General features: G+C 41.1%; 1 protein-coding gene across 8 annotated transcripts in view; it reads left to right on the top strand.

Moving 5' to 3' along the window:
- The window catches only part of PPP3CB (protein phosphatase 3 catalytic subunit beta), a 119,694-nt gene that overhangs the window by 53,063 nt on the left and 45,944 nt on the right, over positions 1 to 20,687 (top strand). For all 8 annotated transcript variants that reach the window (XM_089656198.1, XM_089656202.1, XM_089656197.1 and 5 more), the window contains exons 5-8: positions 3,095 to 3,240; positions 18,597 to 18,736; positions 18,831 to 18,908; positions 19,717 to 19,811. In XM_089656198.1, the coding sequence (XP_089512324.1) occupies positions 3,095 to 3,240; positions 18,597 to 18,736; positions 18,831 to 18,908; positions 19,717 to 19,811 (459 nt within the window). The remainder of the gene's footprint in view (positions 1 to 3,094; positions 3,241 to 18,596; positions 18,737 to 18,830; positions 18,909 to 19,716; positions 19,812 to 20,687) is intronic.

The raw sequence follows: 20,687 nt of genomic DNA on the forward strand, positions 1-20,687 counted from the left end.
TGTACAACTAATAGTTGTCCTGTGGACAGATTCTCCCACCTGAGCTGTAGATCTCTGCATCTCCTCAAGAGTTACCATAGACCTCTTGGCTTCTTCTCTGAGTAATGCTGTCCTTGCCCATCCTGTCAGTTTAGGTGGATGGCCATGTCTTGGTAGGTTGCAGTTGTGCCACACTCTTTTTCCATTTTGGGATGATGGATTGAACATTCCCCTGTGCAATGTTCAAAGCTTGGGATATTGTTTATAACCTAACCCTACTTCTCCACAACTTTATCCCTGACCTCTCTGGTGTGTTTCTTGGCCTTGAAGATGATGTTTGTTCACTAATGTTCTGTAACAAACCTCTAAAGGCTTCACAGAACAGCTGTATTTATACTGAGATTAAATTACACACAGGTGGCTTCTGAGGGCAATTGGATTCACTAGATTTTAGTTGGGCGTATCAGAGTAAAGGGGGATGAATATAAATGCACACCGCACTTTTCAGATATTTATTTGAAAACCATTTATCATTTTCCTTCACTTCACAATTATGTGCTACTTTGTGTTGGTCTATCACATAAAATCCCCATAAAATACATTTACATTTTTGATTCTAACATAACAAAATGTGGAAACTTACAAAGGGTATGAATACTTTTTCAAGGCACTGTATTTACAATTTAAAACTGAACCCCAGTCAAAAAGCTAAAATAAAATACATTTAAAAGCTGTTTTACCTGCCAATGGATTTGTAGTATTTTCTATCCAGTCCTGAGATTAACAGCACACTTGTATTTGGCAAGAGAGGGGACATGATCTTTCTCTGCTGTAGTTCAGTAATATGTATAGGTTTCCTTCCCACTTTATGACTGTACGGTAAATGAAAAGCAGAAAATGATGAGCTCATTTCCCTGTCACTTTGATCTCTCTTCATGCTAGAATGCTTTTTTTCCCCACCTCATCCAGCTGATCTTATGCTGCTTTTCACTCCCCCCAGTCAGCGCTCTGCTGTACAGTGCACTTCAAGAGGCTGACATGCAATGTGTGCTTATTATTTACCGTATTTTCCGGCGTATAAGACGACCCCCTACTTTTCCTGTTAAAATATAGGGTTTGAGCTATACTCGCCGTATAAGACTACCCCTCTTCCAACGCACACCAAATGAAAAAACATCAGATATGATTTCAATATGGTATGCTATTTCAGTATGGTATTCCAATGATGGGGTGCTATTCCTCCCACTGACACCAATGATGGGGCACTACTCCTCCCACTAACACCAATGATGGGGCACTATTTCATCCACTGACACCAATGATGGGGCACTATTCCTCCCACTGATACCAATGATGGGACACTATTTCTCCCACTGACACCAATGATGGTGCCCCATCATTAGTCAGTGGGAGGAATAGTGCCCCATCATTGGTGTCAGTGGGAGGAATAGTGCCCCATCATTGGTGTCAGTGGGAGGAGTAGTGCCTCATCATTGGTGTCAGTGGGAGGAATAGTGCCCCATCATTAGTCAGTGGGAGGAATAGTGCCCCATCATTGGTGTCAGTGGGAAGAATCGTGCCCCATCATTGGTGTCAGTGGGAGGAGTAGTGCCTCATCATTGGTGTCAGTGGGAGGAATAGTGCCCCATCATTAGTCAGTGGGAGGAATAGTGCCCCATCATTGGTGTCAGTGGGAAGAATCGTGCCCCATCATTAGTGTCAGTGGGAGGAATTGCGCCCCATCATTGGTGTCAGTGGGGAGAATAGTGCCCCATCGTTGGTGTCAGTGGGGAGGAGGAATAGTGCCCCATCGTTGGTGTCAGTGGTTAGTGAAAGTAGTGCCCCATCGTTGGTGTCAGTGGGAGGAATAGTGCCCCATCATTGGTGTCAGTGGGGGAGGAATAGTGCCCCATCATTGGTGTCAGTGGGGGAGGAATAGTGCCCCATCATTGATATCAGTGGGGAGAATAGTGCCCCATCATTGATATCAGTGGGGAGAATAGTGCCCGATCATTGATATCAGTGGGAGGAATAGTGCCCCATCATTGGTGTCAGTGGGGAGGAGGAATAGTGCCCCATCATTGGTGTCAGTGGGGAGGAGGAATAGTGCCCCATCATTGGTATCAGTGGGGAGAACAGTGCCTCATCGTTGGTGTCAGTGGGGAGGAGGAATAGTGCCCCATCGTTAGTGTCAGTGGGGGAGAGGAGCGGCTGCTCCTTCTTCAAGTTCGGCCGTTTGATTTTCGCGGGGCCGCTCGGCTCCGCCTCCTCACCGGTGATTGGTCGCCTGTGTGCCTTTCCAGTGCTGGCGCCCAATCACCGGTGAGGAGGCGGAGCCGAGCGGCCGCGTGACCATCGAGCTGCCGAACTGAAAGAGGGAGCAGCCGCGCTTCCTGGACCGGATCGTCGTGGGACCGGAGCCAGGTAAGGTACAGCAGCCCCTCTGCCCACCCCTGTACTTAGTGTCCGTTGGAGGAGGAGGGGGGGCGGCGTCGCGCCGCCCCTCGAAAAAGTGCCGCTCTGACCCGGCTCGCACCGGCGTATAAGACGACCCCCGACTTTTCAGAAGATTTTCAGGGGTTGAAAAGTCATCTTATACGCCGGAAAATACGGTACTCAGTCACTTTTACTGACTTTGTAATGTTACATTGAATGTGACTTTGTGCTTTACCATTTAGTGTAAGTCTATGGCTCAGGCCCATTGAAGACAAAGTGTAACCCTGGACAAATGGCTAAATACACAGTAGAAATACATGAATGTTTACTGTTTTACCTGCCAAAGGATTTGTAAGTCTTTTAAGCAAGTTTCACAATTTTGCACCTTTGCCACAATATGCAGCCAGTCATTTGACAAACCTATTTCAATGCTCAAATTCAGCTTTGAATTTCACCTTCTGCCCCCAGCCTGCTAATCATAGCCTTTGTCCAATGAGCAGGGAGCTTACCCAGGATGTAGTCATTTGGAACTAGCAAACTGATTTTACCAACTAGAGAGGTGTGCACTGCAATGATTAACAATATATGCTCACTGATTGTACATCACTTTTTTTTTTGTTATAATTTTTTTAAAAACTTGGCAAAAAATTTCCATATTGACGTGTGCTTTTCTCTTTAGGTAAAATAAAATATTCAGAGAGGGTGTATGAAGCCTGTATGGAAGCATTTGATTGTCTTCCTTTAGCTGCACTTTTAAACCAACAGTTTCTTTGTGTCCATGGAGGGCTGTCCCCAGAAATACACACATTAGATGACATAAAAAGAGTGAGTATATTCATAAATTTATGCATGCATTGTTCTAAAGAAGCACTGTCTTTTTGTATGATATGGTAGCTTATAAGTGGGTGTCTCCCTCCTCTGTTCTTATTATTGATTTTCTACTAGAATAGTTACAGCTATACCAATAAAATTATTGCATGAGGGAGCTTGGGAGCAGTAATTTATATACAGGGCAAGTACATTTTTTTTAAATTATGAAAATTCTTAGTTAAAGCTAAGATGTATTGTTTTAATTTTAGACCTACTTAAAGTAAAGTTTTAAAACTTTTTTATAAGTTTTTTGGAGGAATCTGGTTTCTTTAAATGGATGATGTAGAGTCCAGTTTTTAGCTTTTTGTTATTTTCCTACACTGTGTAGGAAGTAAATATCCTGTCATTACAACATTTATTCATAGGGCTAAATCTCTCTAGATGCATCTTGAGCATTTTATAATCTAAGATTATAAGATAAAGATAAAGTACCGGAGATCATGCTGTTCTCCTGAGGACAAAATAAACTTTCATACAACAAATATACATTTGTGTATTGTTTATGATATAAGAGGTCTTTAATTGTGGTTGTGGGGTTGGTTGTCTAAAGGCAATTAGACTGTACAAATTTCAAAAGAAGTTGCACTTTGCAAGGGAATTTGCCCCAGAGCTTAGTGAGTGGCTTCCATCATTCAAATGTGTGCATGCAAAAATTAATTGTACGGTACAGGACACGTGCAACTTATTAATACTACATGGGCTATAGGCTTGTACCTTCAGGTGATTAGACACTGGCAAGCTTTTGAGGGAAATCCCCCCCCCCACCCCCCGGTGTGCCTCCCCTATAACCTTGCCCCACTCTGTGAGTCTTCAGTTTTTTTGCTAGTGTCTGAATGCGATGGACACCTTCACAGTGAAGTCAGCTTCATTAGTTTATAATTTCTTCTTTATTTTTGTATCCCCTGATTCTTCAATCAACCCTCACTGTCTTCTGTTGCCTACACAGAAGCATTGTATCTGGATATGTGCAACCTTGGTAGAACCTTGGGAACCTCTCTGGGGACAGCCTGAGACATTGCTTCAGACACTGGATCCTGCATGGGGCGTTCCCCTTGGCACTTTGGTGCGATGTGTTGCATTAGCTGCAGGGTGCTATACAGGTCTAGCGCCGTAGTCCATCCCCTGTGGAACCCAGTCCCAGAAGACCCTTTCAGGGGTATGCCTTCTGTGAGGGGGGAAGCCTGTACCATATAAACAGTCCAGTGTCATGGACAGGTAAGGCAGAGTCACCCTGTATCTCTGATCTTTACTTTGTAAGACAGGGTTATGTTTGGAATGCATTCACTTCACAGTGTAAACTTTTCAAACTTGGCTCTAAAATTTAACCACTCATAGCTCAGTCTTAGGTGGATGACCAGGTAGTACTCTGGCGCTTCCTCTCCCCCTTTTTACCACGAGGATTCATTGCAGGATGGTCTTCACCTTGAGGTTCGCGTTCACCTTCCATATACGCTTACACTATCCCCCACAATGCACTCTGTGAGTACCCCACTGGGAAAGACCCTCACTTTAGCTTTACTGAAGAGCAGACAAAAGGGAGCCGATTCAAAACAGCAGGTGAACATTCGCTCTGCCGAAGACCCGCACAACATTTGTCCCTTGCACTGGAGCAGCATCTGGTTTTGACACTGGTTTCAGTATCCGATTCTACCTCTTTCAGGCACACAACAAGCAGAATTTTCTGCATCTATGTCACATTTCCTAGAGCAGATTACAGCCATATTTGTCTAGTTCTCAAACGCCCCACCTCTTCTTCTTTTACTCCCGTTTCTCAACTGGAGTTGGACCCATATATGCCAGTCCAAGAGGACACTGAATTGGAGGGAAATGAGGACAATATTGAGGCAGTGTTGGAGGAAGCTGCTGAAGATGTCTCCCACATTGTTGCTATGTTGAAGAGGGAACTTCCCGCAGTATGCTTGCTAGTGTTTAAAAGCTCATTACCTTTGTCCGCAAAAGCTTGGCCATTGTGTAACCTGACACTCTTATCTCACCATGCCCATATGGGTACAAAGAGACCAACAAAAACTTTCAAAACATTCCTTGTTCATGAACAGATAGAATGTGCAATCTATGGCAGTTGGGTCACTGCTGAAAGGATTTTTCACTCCCCCAAAAAATCTTTGCGGAACTCCATCTGATGGACAAGAGTTTGCAAAAAAAAGTGGGAAATTCCTGTGGTTGATCTGCCATCTCTGTCCTAAACAAACATCTCACAGTACCTATTGAAGATGTTCTTCCTTCAAGGATTATGCAGATAGAAAATTTGAAATGCTCTTAAAAGCTTTCTTTAACCAGGCAGGCCCAGCCCTGCAACCAGCTCTCACTGCTATTTCTGTAGGCCAAACTGCAACTAACTAGACTAGGACAATGAACACCCAACATGATCCATTTTTTCAGGATCATGCTGCTACAGAACAATTACAACAATTGCCTTCTGCTCTTCTGTTTTGTAGATGCCCTGGAACACATCATGAGACAATCATCCAGAATGGCTCTAATCTCCATTCATATGTGCTGAATATTATGGCCAAAGGCTTGGACAGCGGAAGCTGCCTGTAAAAGGCTCCTCACATGTATGCCCTTCCAAGGAAGATGCCTGTTTGTTGAGGCAATTGGCCAATTCATCAAAGAGGTCACAGGTGGGAAAGTTTTACTTCCTCTAAAGAAGGCACCAATTCTACCTTTCTCAGGAGCCCCTGGCTTCTCAAATTGCTCAGACCTTACAGACTTGAACCAGGCTTCAGCTTCAAAAGTTCATCCTTTCCTTTCGGCACAAGACTTGACCCAAAAAGGGAAAAAAGCCTTCTCCATAGCCCTCTTCACAATGTAGGTGCACCTTCACTCCTAAGGGGGGGGGGTTGTTGGTTTGCTTCTCTGTGGGTCACTGATGTCTTAGACCTTAATCAGTGTCTTCAAAAGAGTACAAGATAGAGTTTCAAAGCCTTACCAACCGCTTTCTTCTTTCAAATGAACCAAAATCTGTCCAAGGACAATCAGATTTACAAAATGTCCCGAACCATCTAATTTCCCAGGGAGGAGTTGTACCAATACCGCCAAATTGTAAAGAACTCTAATACAGATAATCAATGAAATAGGTATAAGTTAAGTTTACCCCAATTTGACATAATCTCTAGACTATTGCAGCCACAAAAACCCTTAACAATGCTCCAAAATTAAAGTATAGTGAGTGTATAATATTAAAAAAATCCATAATGTAATGCTTAATATATTTATACTGAAGGGAAAGGACACTTGTAGAGGGTAAAACAAATTTTCTATTGCTGTAAAAAAACCCTATGGAAGAAATTCAATAGTTTATAAAGACAATTCAACTTTCCAGAACCTTCAGCCTCTTAATCCAGGTGTATTCAGCCTGATATGCCAAAGGTGGAGGACTTAAGATGTGGGCATCCTGGCCTCCAAATGCTAGTTACCTCTGATGCCAGAATTAGATCTTGTTCAGCTCTGGCCTTGGATGCTCTAGTTATCCCCTGGTCTCAGTCAGGCTAATTTATGCCTTCCCACTACTGTTAATTCTACCTCGGCTGCTCCAGAAAATAGAGCAAGAGGGGGGCAGCTGGTGATTCTACTGGCTTCAAACTGGCCCAAAAGATGTTGGTACACAGACATTCTTAGACTTCTAGCAGACGATCCCTGTCCTTTTCCCAGCAGGCCAGATCACCTGTCTCAAAGCGCTGTATTCCACTCTGCTTCACTTTCTCTGGCTGTATAGGCATGGCTGTTGAAACCTAGGTGTTATAGGAGAGAAGAATTTCTGAGTCTGTGATTCCTACCTTGCTGAAAGCAAGAAAGGCCACTTCGGGGGAGTGGCTTCATGGTGGACCGAGTGGCAGCTTAACTCTGGCAGCTTTGGCTCTCCTTTGTCATCCTTCAGACATCCTGTACTGAATCCTCGCACAAAGCACACAGCAGTACTTCTCCTGACGGTAAGCACCTTTCTGGGGCATAGCCATGGTGGAAATAGGGCAAACTACAGCCCCTTCGGTGGAAGAAAAACTGGCCCCCTTCCATAGGCAAGATGGCACCGGCTCCTCTAACTCTGCCACCTCCTGCCCTCTCCCAGACTGATTCTACCAGATCGGTGAGTGCCTTTCCTCCTGAATTCTGTGCCCTGCATGCAGCCTCCTCTCCTCCTTTTGAGCTCCCCCCTGACACTGATATTGAAGTGGACTCTGACCCGCAGCCTGCAGAACCTTCACTGTCTCAGATTGTGCAGGCCATACAAGATTGCAAGGCTACACTGACCATGCAAATAGAAACCATCTATGTCGGTTTCTCCTTTATTGAAAGCAGATGTACAGAACCTGAGGGAGAGAACTGGGGGGGCTTAGGACCGCATTAGCTCTTTGGAAGATACTTTTTATGCCCTGGCCACCTCAGATGAAATGACGGCCCTTAAAGCTAAATTAGATGATCTGGAAAATAATTCCCGCAGGAACAACCTGCAATTTGTGGGATTCCCTTAATTCTCTGAGAGATTATCTCCTGAACAATTCCTCTCTTCATGGCTATGGGACACCTGCAGAGCCGAAGCATTGCCCTCCACCTTTGCAATTAAGTGGGCCCATCGCACTCCACCGTGCCCACCCCCTTCTGGCTCCCCTGCACACTCCATGATTGCATGGATTCTTAATTTTCAAGACAAAATTACTATTCTTCGCCTTGCTAGAGAGAAAGGAACACTTTGATAAACAGGCAGTGCTATCTATATCTATCCTGATTTTTCTGCGTAAGTGTAGCGACAACGCTCTTCTTATGCTGCTGTGAAGGATCACCCCACAACCCATGGCCTACAATATGCTACGCTTTTTCCAGCTAAGCTGCATATTATTCATGAAAGGAAGGCTCACTTCTATACCAACCTAAAGGAGGTGATGGTTTGGCTTGATGACCGATTTGGGCCAGCTCCCAGACGTAGACGAAGTTGATCCTGCGGGAACTCTCTATAATTAGTGCTCCTCCTGCACGATGCTGCTTTTCACTTCTACTAGAGTTTTGTTTCTACTCTGGATGTATATACTGTTATTCCATGACTCCTTGCTTTGCCTACCAATATTCTTACCTACCTATGTTTTGCAAGAGAACATTCTCAGCCCTTCAGTGCTTTTATTGTTATGCCTTACCTGTGGTAGCTGATCCTGTTCCTGCCGGCTCCTAATGAACACCCGTTGTGGTGTTGGATCATCTGTGCCTTCATGTTTCTGCCTCGGGACATTTTTTGTATCCTTTCAGAGGATCTGATTTTCACCATGATGAGCCAGCCTGATTTCAGCGTACCTCCCAACCAGTTTGTGACGAGGCCACAGGACATTTAGGAGTTTTTAAAAAATTATGTTTCCCCCTTTTTATCACTTTGTTATTGAGATCCAAGCTCTCTACGTTGGGGACGGAAGAGCAGGGTTGGAAGGGATGTTTTTTTGGGGTTCCTTTTGGATACTGGATGTCTATGCCTGTTTTTTTTTTTCTTGGTAATCTCACATGCTTTCCTTCCCTGGTCTTATTGTCCAGTTGTATTGCTGTGCTCCATAATAAGTGAATATTTTGTGTGTATCTTTATGATTATATTGCTCCCATATGTCTTTACCACTGAAAATTCTTTCCTGAAACGCTAGAGGACTGAACTCACCCCAGAAGTGGTCATTGGTATTTTCTTTTCTTAAAAAGCATAGACCTCATAACGTTTGTCTCCAAGAGACCTATTTAATGGGGTCTAGGTTATTCGCCCTAAAACGTCATTGGATTGCTAGGTTTTTCCACTCTTACTTCCGTGGGGTTTCTATATTGTTGACTAAATCTCTCACAACTGATATTGTACAAGTGAAAACAGATTGCCTCTGTTATGTTTACACTGGCAAATGTCTGTATTCTGCCACCATTTTCTCTGGACCTTCTAGCTAAATTGTCCCTTATGATTTTGAGCCTAGTGGCTTTTTGCTCTATATTGGGGATTTTAACTCAGTATTGGACCCTGCCGTTGACCGCTTAGGTGTGGTGGTAAATTGTATCAAACATTACTTGACTGGGTACAAGTGTATAATATTACTGAAGTATGGAGGTAGAAACACCTGGATGTACGACAATATTCCTTCCACTCTGATTCTTTCCATAATATGTCGCTTATTGATATGGCCTTTACTTTTATAACCACTCTTCCCCTTATAGATGCTGTTTCATATTTTCCTAGAGGCATTTCAGATCATGCCCCTCTCTCCTTGGATCTCCTCCTGCTTCCACATACAGGATCTACATTGTGGCGGCTGAATCCACAATGGTTGAGGATGTGGTGGTACAGGGAGAATGTAAACTGGGTATTGCTGACTATTGGAATACGTATCTGGACACTGTTAACCCTTCTGCGGAGTTGGGGGCATTTAAAACTACTCTCCGTGAAACCTTTGTCTGTTGGAATGTTGCGTAAAAATGCACAATTGTGTACCGCAGAACTGGAGTCGGCTATGTTGCAAGCAGAGCTTATGTTGATAAACCCATTCCACAAAAATGGTTGCTGAAACGCAGAGTTTGAGCTCCGGTTGTTAGACCTTACTAAAAAAAAAAGACGTTAACATTTTTTGAACATCGTAACAAGGCTGTTCGCTTGCTGGCTTATTTGACTAGACGTGAATCCACCCCTACTTCTATTCCCCTGATGTACTTTCCTACTGGACAGATTGGTTGCGGATGCCTTTCTGTCCTATTATACTGATCTCTATGCTACTACAGCCCACTACTCTACTGATCAATTGTCAGATTATTTGAAGTGAGTAACTCTACCTTCCTTGTCCCCAGGTACAAGGGGGGAATTGGATGCACCTATCTCCACTGAAGAGATAGACCTTGCCATCTCACAGCTCTCTGCTCATAAAATTCCAGGCCTTAGTGGCTTCACCGCTGAGTGGTATGCCCATTTTAAATAACTGATCAGTCCATTTCTCCTTCGAATGTTCAGTGAGGCCCTAGAGGCGGGCATTTTACCTCCCTTTATGCAAGAAGCATTGATTGTTCTTTTTTTGAAACCCTCTTAAATGTGATTTGTATTGGCTGGTTTCTCTAATCAATGTTGTTATAAAAATATTTGCGAACGTTCTGGCCAATCAGAATAGTGGCGACCCTGGTGAAAGGTGACCAGGGTGACTTTATACCTGACCGTTCTACTAGAATGAATATTCGCAGACTGTTTCAAAATATGCAATATCCTCATGAATGCTCATCTACACGTGTTATTGTTTCTGTGGACACATGTAAGGCCTTTGAAAGTGTCAAGTGGCCTTATCTATTTCACATACTAAAACTTTATGGCTTTGGCCCCCGTATGTTAGTTTGGATACGTTTACTTATTACCAGCCCTGTAGCCGAAATTCCCACATCACTGATGGCTTCCCAATACATTGGGGCACCAGTCAGGGATGTCACTTATCCCCCCTTTTTATTTGCACTGGCTATAGAGCCTCTTGCAATCTGTATTCGTAACTCCCCTTCTATCGGGTGTCTCCCCATTGACACAGTAGAGGAACGCATTTCTCTATATGCGGTTGACACACTGGTTTACTTGGCTGATCCCCATAACTCCCTGCATTCTTTACTATGAGAAATTACTATATTCAGTGACTACTCTGGCTTACGGGTGATTTGGGATATATCTAGCTTGTTCCTCTTGGACCCTGGTGCTATATTTGTGATTTATCCGAGGTCCAGATTATAAGTTGTCACAATATTTTGATACTTAGGAGTTACCATTATCTTCATATATTGCTAATAATGTATGTCCATTGTTAACTGCAGCTTCATACTAGACAATGGATGAACCTGCCATTGGACTTAATGGGCAGGGTAATCTCCTGAAAAGGATCCATCTCCCTAAGATGTTGTATGTTCTGGCTAACTCCCCTTGCAAAATACCCAAGTCCCTCTTTAAACAAATTGACTCTATTTGTACGGTATTTCTCTAGCAACATCGCCCCCCTAGAATGGCTTTGGAAGTCCTAAGGCTGCCCACCCACTTAGCGGGACTGGGCTTCCCTAACTTTTATTTGTACTATCTGGCATCCCAATTGGTACATGCACTGGCTGTTTCCCACTCAGCCAATGCCTGCACTACAACTGAAGCGGCTATTGCTTCGTCATTAGAAACCCTTCATAACATTATTTGTAGATGCCAAGTACCCGCTCATCCTGGAACTGCAATGTTGCGCACTTCCTTGTCCTTGATCAGCGCAATGGTGACCTGTACATCTAAGGCCTCTTGGGTGGCATCCCGCTATAACCCTCTGTGGTTTAATCCTACCTTGCAGGAACTTTATTCTTTGCCTGACACCCAACAATGTTCTTCATGAGGGGTCAAATATTTATACCAACTTTTCACTGCATGGGGCTTCAAGTCTTTTCAACAGTTGCAGGTGGACTCTAATTTGCCCTCTCATTATCTATTTTACTATAATCAACTCCGTCATGCAGTACGTACACAATTTGGGACTTTGGATAACCCTATACAGGAAACACCTTTGGAAAAGCTGTTACGATGCCCTGACTCTACTAAACTGATTTCTACTTACTCTTCTACCCTGGTGACAGACTCCAATCCTAGGTTCCTAGCTGCCCAGGCTAAGTGGGTTTCAATGGACATACTGTTTGAGGATGAAGATTGGTCTGAATTCAGCAACACCTACAATAAAAGATAGAATTGTGCATCTTAAAATTTTTCATCTTTCTCTACAGTTACATAAAATGTGCTTGCAACCTACGGCAGAATGCTGTAGGGGCTGTGGACAGACTGCTGACTTCCTACATTGCTTCTGGACTTGTCCGATAGTCCAGGAATTTTGGGAGGAAGTAGGTTCCTTTTATCTTCTCAGCATTGGGCCTACCTAACATGTTACATCCCAAGAACTGTCTTTTTAGGATTTTTTGGGGATTAGCGCATCCACAATATGCTAAAAGATTATTGCGTATATATTATACTTTTACATTAAAGTGTCCTGGAAAGGGTTGAGTCAGCCTACATTGACTTACTGGCTTAAACTTGTTAATGATTCCCTTCCTCTGTATAAACTCACTTTTGAGCATAGGAAAAAAAAAAAAAGAGTGTTTCATAAGATATTGGGTAGATGGGTTTCTGTACCCCTTACTTTGTCCTCTAGATCCATGTTTGAGTGAGATTTCCACTTTATGTATTGGGTTTTTTGTATACCTTGTGTTAAAAGTCACTAAACATATCTTTAAAAAAAAAGAAAAAGGTCACTTCAAGGAGGATCTGGTTCTCTCCGCCTTGCAGAAATGACCTTTTGAACCCATCAGGGATATTTCCTCAGAGATACTTGCCAGTAAAGTAGCCTTTTAGTTGTCATGTTTATCAGATGTGTCTCTGGACTAGCAGCCCTTTCCCCATACTTCACAATGATAAGGTTGTATTACGCCCAACACCAACCTTTCTTCCAGAGGACATTGTTCTGCCATCCTTGTGCCCTGCTCCTGAACATTCAAAGGAAGTCTTTCTACATTGCCTGGACATAGTCTGAGCCATTAGAGTGTATATAAAAGCTACTGCTTCCATTAGGGCTCATGTACACTGCAGCTGATAAACTCACGTTTAGGAGCTTTTCTGCGTTTTTTTTTCAGCAGCCCCTGAACATTCCCTAATGTTTTCCTATGTGTCCATGTACACTATGTCTTTGCAGGCAGTTGAGTTTACAGTCGTTTTTTTGAACTTGCGTTCAGTAGTAGATTTTTATCAACGGTCCAAGCACCAAGCGCTTGTAAATGCGGCTAACCGTGTTTATAAGCGTTTGCATTTGCAAATTTTTTTTTTTTAACTCTTCCATTTCCAGATGCTGTCCAGAGCCTTTTTTCATCATGAAAAATGCATTCAAAGTGTTTTTCCGGTACTCAGATGGATCTGGTACACCATACTTTGAGATTTCACATGAAAGAAAATGTTAGACACTGCTGCAATAATTTCTGCACAGAAATGAGCTGGAACACATCCAAACACCACAAAAAAAAAAAAGACAGCTAATCTCAACAAATACTGCTCTCTCTGCTTCTGCTCTATTTCTCTCAAAATGTCTAAAATGGTTAATTTTTTTTTACTGTTTTTCAGTGCATTCTGGGCATTTTGGAAGATCTCCTGAGGTTATCTTTAAAAAATGCTTCTAAACGTAAACTGACATAAACACGATATGCAAACGCGGCTATACAGACGTTTTTTAACCTACGTTTTCCAGCAGTCAGTTTCCATTGTTCATAAGTGTCCCATGTACATGGAGCCTTAGACAAAGGGATTCCCTATTTATTCTGCAAGGGGAAGCGTCCATCAAAATCCACCATTACCCAGTGGATCAAGAACTTGATTTCAAAAGCTCATGTTTAAATTAAAAAAACAAAAACAAAAACATTTCCTGCAGTGTTCTCCACCAGATCTATAGGAGTATCCTGGACATTTAGGCACCAGGCTGCTTTTGCCCAACTGTGTAAGACTACCACCTAGTTTTCTGTTCATACTTTCTCAAAATTTTAGGAGCTGGAGCTCTATTCTTTTACGAATGCTGCTTTGAGCTGCAAAATTCTTGCAACGGCACTGTGAACTTGGGTCTTTAACCCCCATTGTATTTTGGGCCTGTTGATACAGTTCTATTTACTTAGTTGTTGCCCAGCCTGTTTATTGCTTGGGGATGTCCCAAGGCTTATGAATAAGTTGCCTGCGTCCTGTTCTGTACGATTAAGATAGGACTTTTAACTTACCTGTAAATTCCATATCTTGGAGTACAGGACACAGACCACCCTCCCTAAAGTCTTCTTGTTACTCTGCATTGCATGCTGAGGATTCATGAAGTGTGGCAGGGTTATAGGGCAGGCACTCTAGGGGGGAAAGTCCTCAAACTTGCCAGTGTCCCATCACTTGAAGGTGTGAGGCTAATAACCCATGGTGTATGAATAAGTTGCTTGTGTCTTGTACCGCACTCCAAGATATGGATTTTACAGGTAAGTAAAAATTCCACTTTTTTTTTATTTTACTTGTATGTAATTGGATATTTTTTTGCAAACTGAAACTTCACCACATTCACGAACCCCTGGGGCAAATTCCCATGGAAAATTCAACTTCCCTTGTGAAGCGAACAGCCTATTTTCCTTTAGTAAATCAACACCCACATGTCCTTTCTTGCATTCTGGTGGACAATATACACAAGCTGTTAATGACCATGAATTTGTTTCATGAATTAAGGTGGTAGTAAAATAGTTTAATAAATGAATTAATGTTTAATAATTGAACAAACTTCTCATTGCTTAAAAAAGAGGATAAAATGGTAACAAGCTGACTTGTAATAAATCCATATTTCATACATAAATAGATATACCAATATATATTGACCATATACAATCCAGATGTCAATACATAAATACTTTAAAATTGCATCCAAAAACTTGACACGTTTCGTGACTCTTAGTTCACTTCTTTAGGAGTAGATGCATGTATAATATAAATCAGCTAAAAATACATCTGACAGTAGCCAGATCTGCCAGAAGCAGATTCAAAGTAGGTGGGCAATCATGAGAACACCCAAAGTAATTACATGAATCAAGAGCTGGATGTCAAAGTGTTGCTTCTCAATATCCTCATGGAGCTCTGTTGAATATGCTTCTGACTTGTCCCCTTGAGTTCTCACGGAGTTGTACTTCCACAGTTCACGGGTGAGATTCCCCTGGTGATCACGATTTGGAAATACAGTCATATGTATTTTTAGCTGATTTATATTATACATGCACCTACTCCTGAAGAAGTGAACTAATATTCAGAAAACGCATCGAGTTTTTGGATGCAATTTTAATGTAATTATATATCAACATCTGGATTGTATATGGTCAATTGTATATCCAATTATGTATGAAATGCATTAATATGGATTTATTACAAATCATCTTGTTACCATTTTATCATCTTTTTTTATCAATGAGAAGTTTATTCATTTATTAAAAATTTATGTTGGAAACTTTATTCGTTGGTGGTGTGTGTTGTGCCTCATTTAAAGACCCAGGACAAATAAATTGGTTGTATGGATATAGTAAGGTATGGAGGCACATCACTTGGTGGATCAGGTCACATTCTATTTTTGTTAATGTGCTAGTATGCATCACATACTAGCACATTATGACAAATTTGCCTTAAAATGAAGCCTTCCAGCGGCGTGCTGTCACTGCTGACAGGGCTTCCATCTTCACCCGATCTTCCTTCTGGATTCACTGGCACCGGCTGTTTGGCCCAGCTGTGATGCTGCCAGTCACGGCCACTGTACAACTCTCTCAACGGAGGGCATGCCATCCATTGAGAATGCAGTGCTCATGCGCCAGTGACGTCACCAGCTGCTACTAAAGTAAATATCTCCTAAACCTTGCACATTTAGGAGATATTTACTGTCACTACAGGTGTGCCTTATTATAGGCTTACCTGTAGATATAAATTAAAAAAAAAACTGACTTTACTACCGCTTTCAATTACTAAAATTAGCTGTCAGTTGTCACTGCACTTATTCTTCATTATATTTTATTTATGACACTGTTTGTATTATATAAATTATTTATATATTATTATATATATATATATATATATATATATATATATATATATATATATATATATATATACAGTGGGGATCGAAAGTTTGGGCACCCCAGCTAAAAATTTGTATTAATGTGCATAAAGAAGCCAAGGAAAGATGGAAAAATCTCCAAAAGGCATCAAATTACAGATTAGACATTCTTATAATATGTCAACAAAAGTTAGATTTTATTTCCATCATTTACACTTTCAAAATAACAGAAAACAAAAAAATGGCGTCTGCAAAAGTTTGGGCACCCTGCAGAATTTATAGCATGCACTGCCCCCTTTGCAAAGCTGAGACCTGCCAGTGTCATGGATTGTTCTCAATCATCATCTGGGAAGACCAGGTGATGTCAATCTCAAAGGTTTTAAATGCCCAGACTCATCTGACCTTGCCCCAACAATCAGCACCATGGGTTCTTCTAAGCAGTTGTCTAGAAAACTGAAACTGAAAATAATTGACGCTCACAAAGCTGGAGAAGGCTATAAGAAGATAGCAAAGCGTTTTCAGATGTCAATATCCTCTGTTCGGAATGTAATTAAGAAATGGCAGTCATCAGGAACAGTGGAAGTTAAAGCAAGATCTGGAAGACCAAGAAAAATATCAGACAGAACAGCTCGCAGGATTGTGAGAAAAACAATTCAAAACCCACGTTTGACTGCACGATCCCTCCAGAAAGATCTGGCAGACACTGGAGTTGTGGTACACTATTCCACTATAAAGAGATACTTGTACAAATATGGTCTTCATGGAAGAGTCATCAGAAGAAAACCTCTTCTACGTCCTCACCACAAAAATCATCATTTGAACTTTGCAAATGAACATATAGACAAGCCTGATGTATTTTGGGAACAAGTTCTGTGGACCGATGAGGTTAAAATTGAACTTTTTGGCCGGAATGAGCAAAGGTACGTTTGGAGAAGAAGGGGCACAGAATTTAATGAAAAGAACCTCTGTCCAACTGTTAAGCATGGGGTTGGATCAATCATGTGTTGCAGCCAGTGGCACAGGGAACATCTCACGAGTAGAAGGAAAAATGGATTCAATAAAAATTTAGCAAATTTTGGATGGTAACTTGATGCCATCTGTGAAAAAGCTGAAGTTAAAGATAGGATGGCTTCTACAAATGGATAATGATCCTAAACACACCTCGAAATCCATGGGGGATTACATCAAGAGGCGTAAACTGAAGGTTTTGCCATGGCCTTCACAATCTCCTGACCTCAACATAATTGAAAATCTATGGATAGACCTTAAAAGAGCAGTGCGTGACAGACAGCCCAGAAATCTCAAAGAACTGAAAGACTTTTGTAAGGAAGAATGGGCAAAGATACCTCAAACAAGAATTGAAAGACTCTTGGCTGGCTACAAAAAGCGTTTACAAGCTGTGATACTTGCCAAAGGGGGCAGTACAAGATATTAACTCTGCAGGGTGCCCAAACTTTTGCAGACGCCATTTTTTTGTTTTCTGTTATTTTGAAAGTGTAAATGATGGAAATAAAATCTAACTTTTGTTGACATATTATAAGAATGTCTAATCTGTAATTTGATGCCTTTTGGAGATTTTTCCATCTTTCCTTGGCTTCTTTATGCACAATAATACAAATTTTTAGCTGGGGTGCCCAAACTTTCGATCCCCACTGTGTATATATATATATATATATATATATATATATATATATATATATATATATAAAAGGAGTTCTCCAGACTAATTACATATTTGAAATGGGGAGTCTGGTTTAGTTGGTGGTGGTATACTTATCATTATCTCCACTGGCTGCCTATTTCAACCTTTAAAAAAAATACCTGCGTCAATAATCTACAGCAGGAGATGTTTTATAATTTTCTGTGAAAAAAAATCCCTTTGCATGCCAGGTACTTGGTTATCCTGCAATTGTCTGTCAGCCTTTGTAAAGCTAGAGGAAAATTGTTATTTTTGTTGTTAGTTTGATGGGTAGGTTAGTAAATGGATGCTGATATGGTTGCTGTTATCATTTAGTCCCACATTTCAGTTTTACGATATTTAGGTACACTCACCAGCCACTTTATTAGGCACACCTTGCTAGTGCGAAGGAAATATCCCCCACACCATTACACCACCACCACCAGCCTGAACCGTTGATACAAGGCAGGATGGATCCATGCTATTATGTTGTTTACACCAAGTTTTGACCCTACCATCTGAATGTCACAGCTGAAATCAAATGCCCATTCTCTTCTGACATCGACTAGTCAGTTTCATCCACATAACTGCTGCTAACTGGATATTTTCTCTTTCGGACCATTCTCTGTAAACCCTAGAAAAGGTTGCGTGTAAAAATCACAGTAAATCAACAGTTTTTTTAAATACTTTGTAAAAAAAATGTTGAAAACCATTTATCATTTTCCTTCCACTTCACAATTATGTGCCACGTTGTGTTGGTCTATCACATAAAATCCCAATAAAATACAGTTACGTTTTTGGTTGTAACATGACAAAATGTAGAAACTTTCTAGGGGTATGAATACTTTTTCCAGTCACTGTATTTGCACCAATTTAAACTATTTTTTGGCAAGCTTGTAACATTCTTACTTTCAATAATATAACCAGATTTTCTTTACATTGTTATGCCAGTGATGAGATAAGCTTTTGCAAAGTTAGTTTATTTTGATCTCAATAAGTGATAACAAACTTGAAATTTGTCCTGATTGCAGTTAGACAGGTTTAAAGAACCTCCGGCATTTGGTCCAATGTGTGATTTGTTATGGTCTGATCCCTCTGAAGACTTTGGTAATGAGAAATCACAGGAACATTTCAGTCACAATACAGTTAGAGGATGCTCTTACTTCTATAGGTATGTGAGCTTTCTTATTCTGTAATGGCTACAAACTGCTATAATATTTTAATATTTAATATTTTGTGCTGACATGTTTGTGCTTCCTTTGCAGTTACCCAGCTGTTTGTGAGTTTTTGCTGACTAACAATCTGCTGTCAATCATCAGAGCACATGAAGCACAAGATGCGGGGTAAGTCAGTTTGCAGGACATCCTCTTAGCTGAACTGCATCTGTTTTTAAAAATATTATAATGTAGCTGTACTAATGATGTATATGAAAAATTGCTCTCCTGGTTAATCTAGTAAAAACGTCCTTCCGTCATGTTATCCAGCTGTAATGGCACTGGAGCAGAGGAGACACTCTGGAGAAAAAATAAATAAAATGAAGATCTCCCATCTGACCTTGTGATCTCAGCAGGAAGTACAAATGATCAAAGAGTGAAAAAGAAGAACCCTTCCCCATAAACTCCTCCTTTGATTGCCCCTCTCACACTTCTTGGATCTGTCAGCATAGAAGTGATTGAGTAGAGTAATGTGTGTCTAAAGCTCCAGACAGCTATCAAGCTCCTGGACCACTGAGAAAACATGTGCTCCCTACCATACAATATGAGCCTACAGTTATGTCAGGCAGGATAGGTGGGCAGTACAAATTTGCTGTCCTTACTCAGTAACTCCTTCTCCATGCTCCATAGATGTTATGACACTCCTTTGAGGGAATAAAGAGAGCTGGAGGTGTGTCACTTGGCTGCTCCTGTTGCTATTGTGTGAGCTTCTACACAAAGCAGCCATAAACATATTATTTGCTTCCCTACAAGGGCTGCTGACAGGGGCAGTAACAGTGGACTGATAGTGGCTTAGATTTAAAGGGTAAGGCAATTTCAGAATTATCTTTGGCATGAAAAAAGTAACTATGAATTTGAAAGTGGCTACAATTCCAATCTTTGTTTCATTTGTTTCATCTGTTTTTTTTGTTTTTTTTTTTGTTTTCTTTTCCTGCAGTTACCGAATGTACAGAAAAAGTCAAACAACGGGGTTTCCATCTTTAATAACAATATTTTCAGCCCCCAATTACTTAGATGTCTACAATAATAAAGGTGTGCTTTTGGTTAATTTCTAAAGGACTTTGTAGGTTGTAAACTATTTTAAGGAGAAGCTATGGTTTTATTTTCACACTGATTTAAATTTTGTTAAACTGATGTTTTATGGGTTTTTTTGTTTGTGTAAAATCTTTGTTATACAAATTACGTTTAATAGACGATGCACTCATAACATTGTGTTTTTTTGAAGAGAGAGCACAGTAGCAGCTAGTTACCTTTAGACTCCCTCTCTCTGATTGAATCTTTTGAACAGGAACTGAAAACAGAAGGGAGGTGGATGGGTCCCTACATTGACTCATTCAGTTAAGGGTGTTAAATATAGCTTGACCTGTTGAGCTCTGTAAACTAGCTTTGTCATCAGATAATATAATGACAGCCTGGAAAAATGCATGGAAGGGAAATTAGATCTCCACCTGAAAATACATGATTTTCAAATTCATCATTTCATATTTACATGACTTAAAAAGATTTTTTTAATGGAGAAATTCACTGTCACAATTTGTGCTACATATTGTCAGTGCTGGTCTTTTTCAGGTGCTGCTTGAGTGATTTACCATCTGTATAAATACAGAGGGTCACTTCTGCCCATTTAAAGACTGTATGATATTTTTTCAATGAATACAAGGCAGTTTGTTTCTGAATGTGGTGGAGAGGAGGGGCAAATTACATCACAATTTCACCTTGCCATATTAGAGAATATCTTGTGAAAAATGAAAAAAATACTAGATATTCTATGAAAGATGAAGGGGCCAACTGAACAACCCTCTGTGTTCAGTATACATATAGCAAGTCACCTGGTCAGCACTTAGAAAAAACAAACATTGACTGTGTGCAGCACAAGCCACTGGAGTGACTTTCTGCATCCCCAGCAGC

This window comes from Staurois parvus, unplaced genomic scaffold (genome assembly GCF_062004578.1).
Source record: "Staurois parvus isolate SC_StPar_1 unplaced genomic scaffold, SC_StPar_1.0 ptg000894l, whole genome shotgun sequence".
Taxonomy (NCBI): Eukaryota; Metazoa; Chordata; class Amphibia; order Anura; family Ranidae; genus Staurois; species Staurois parvus.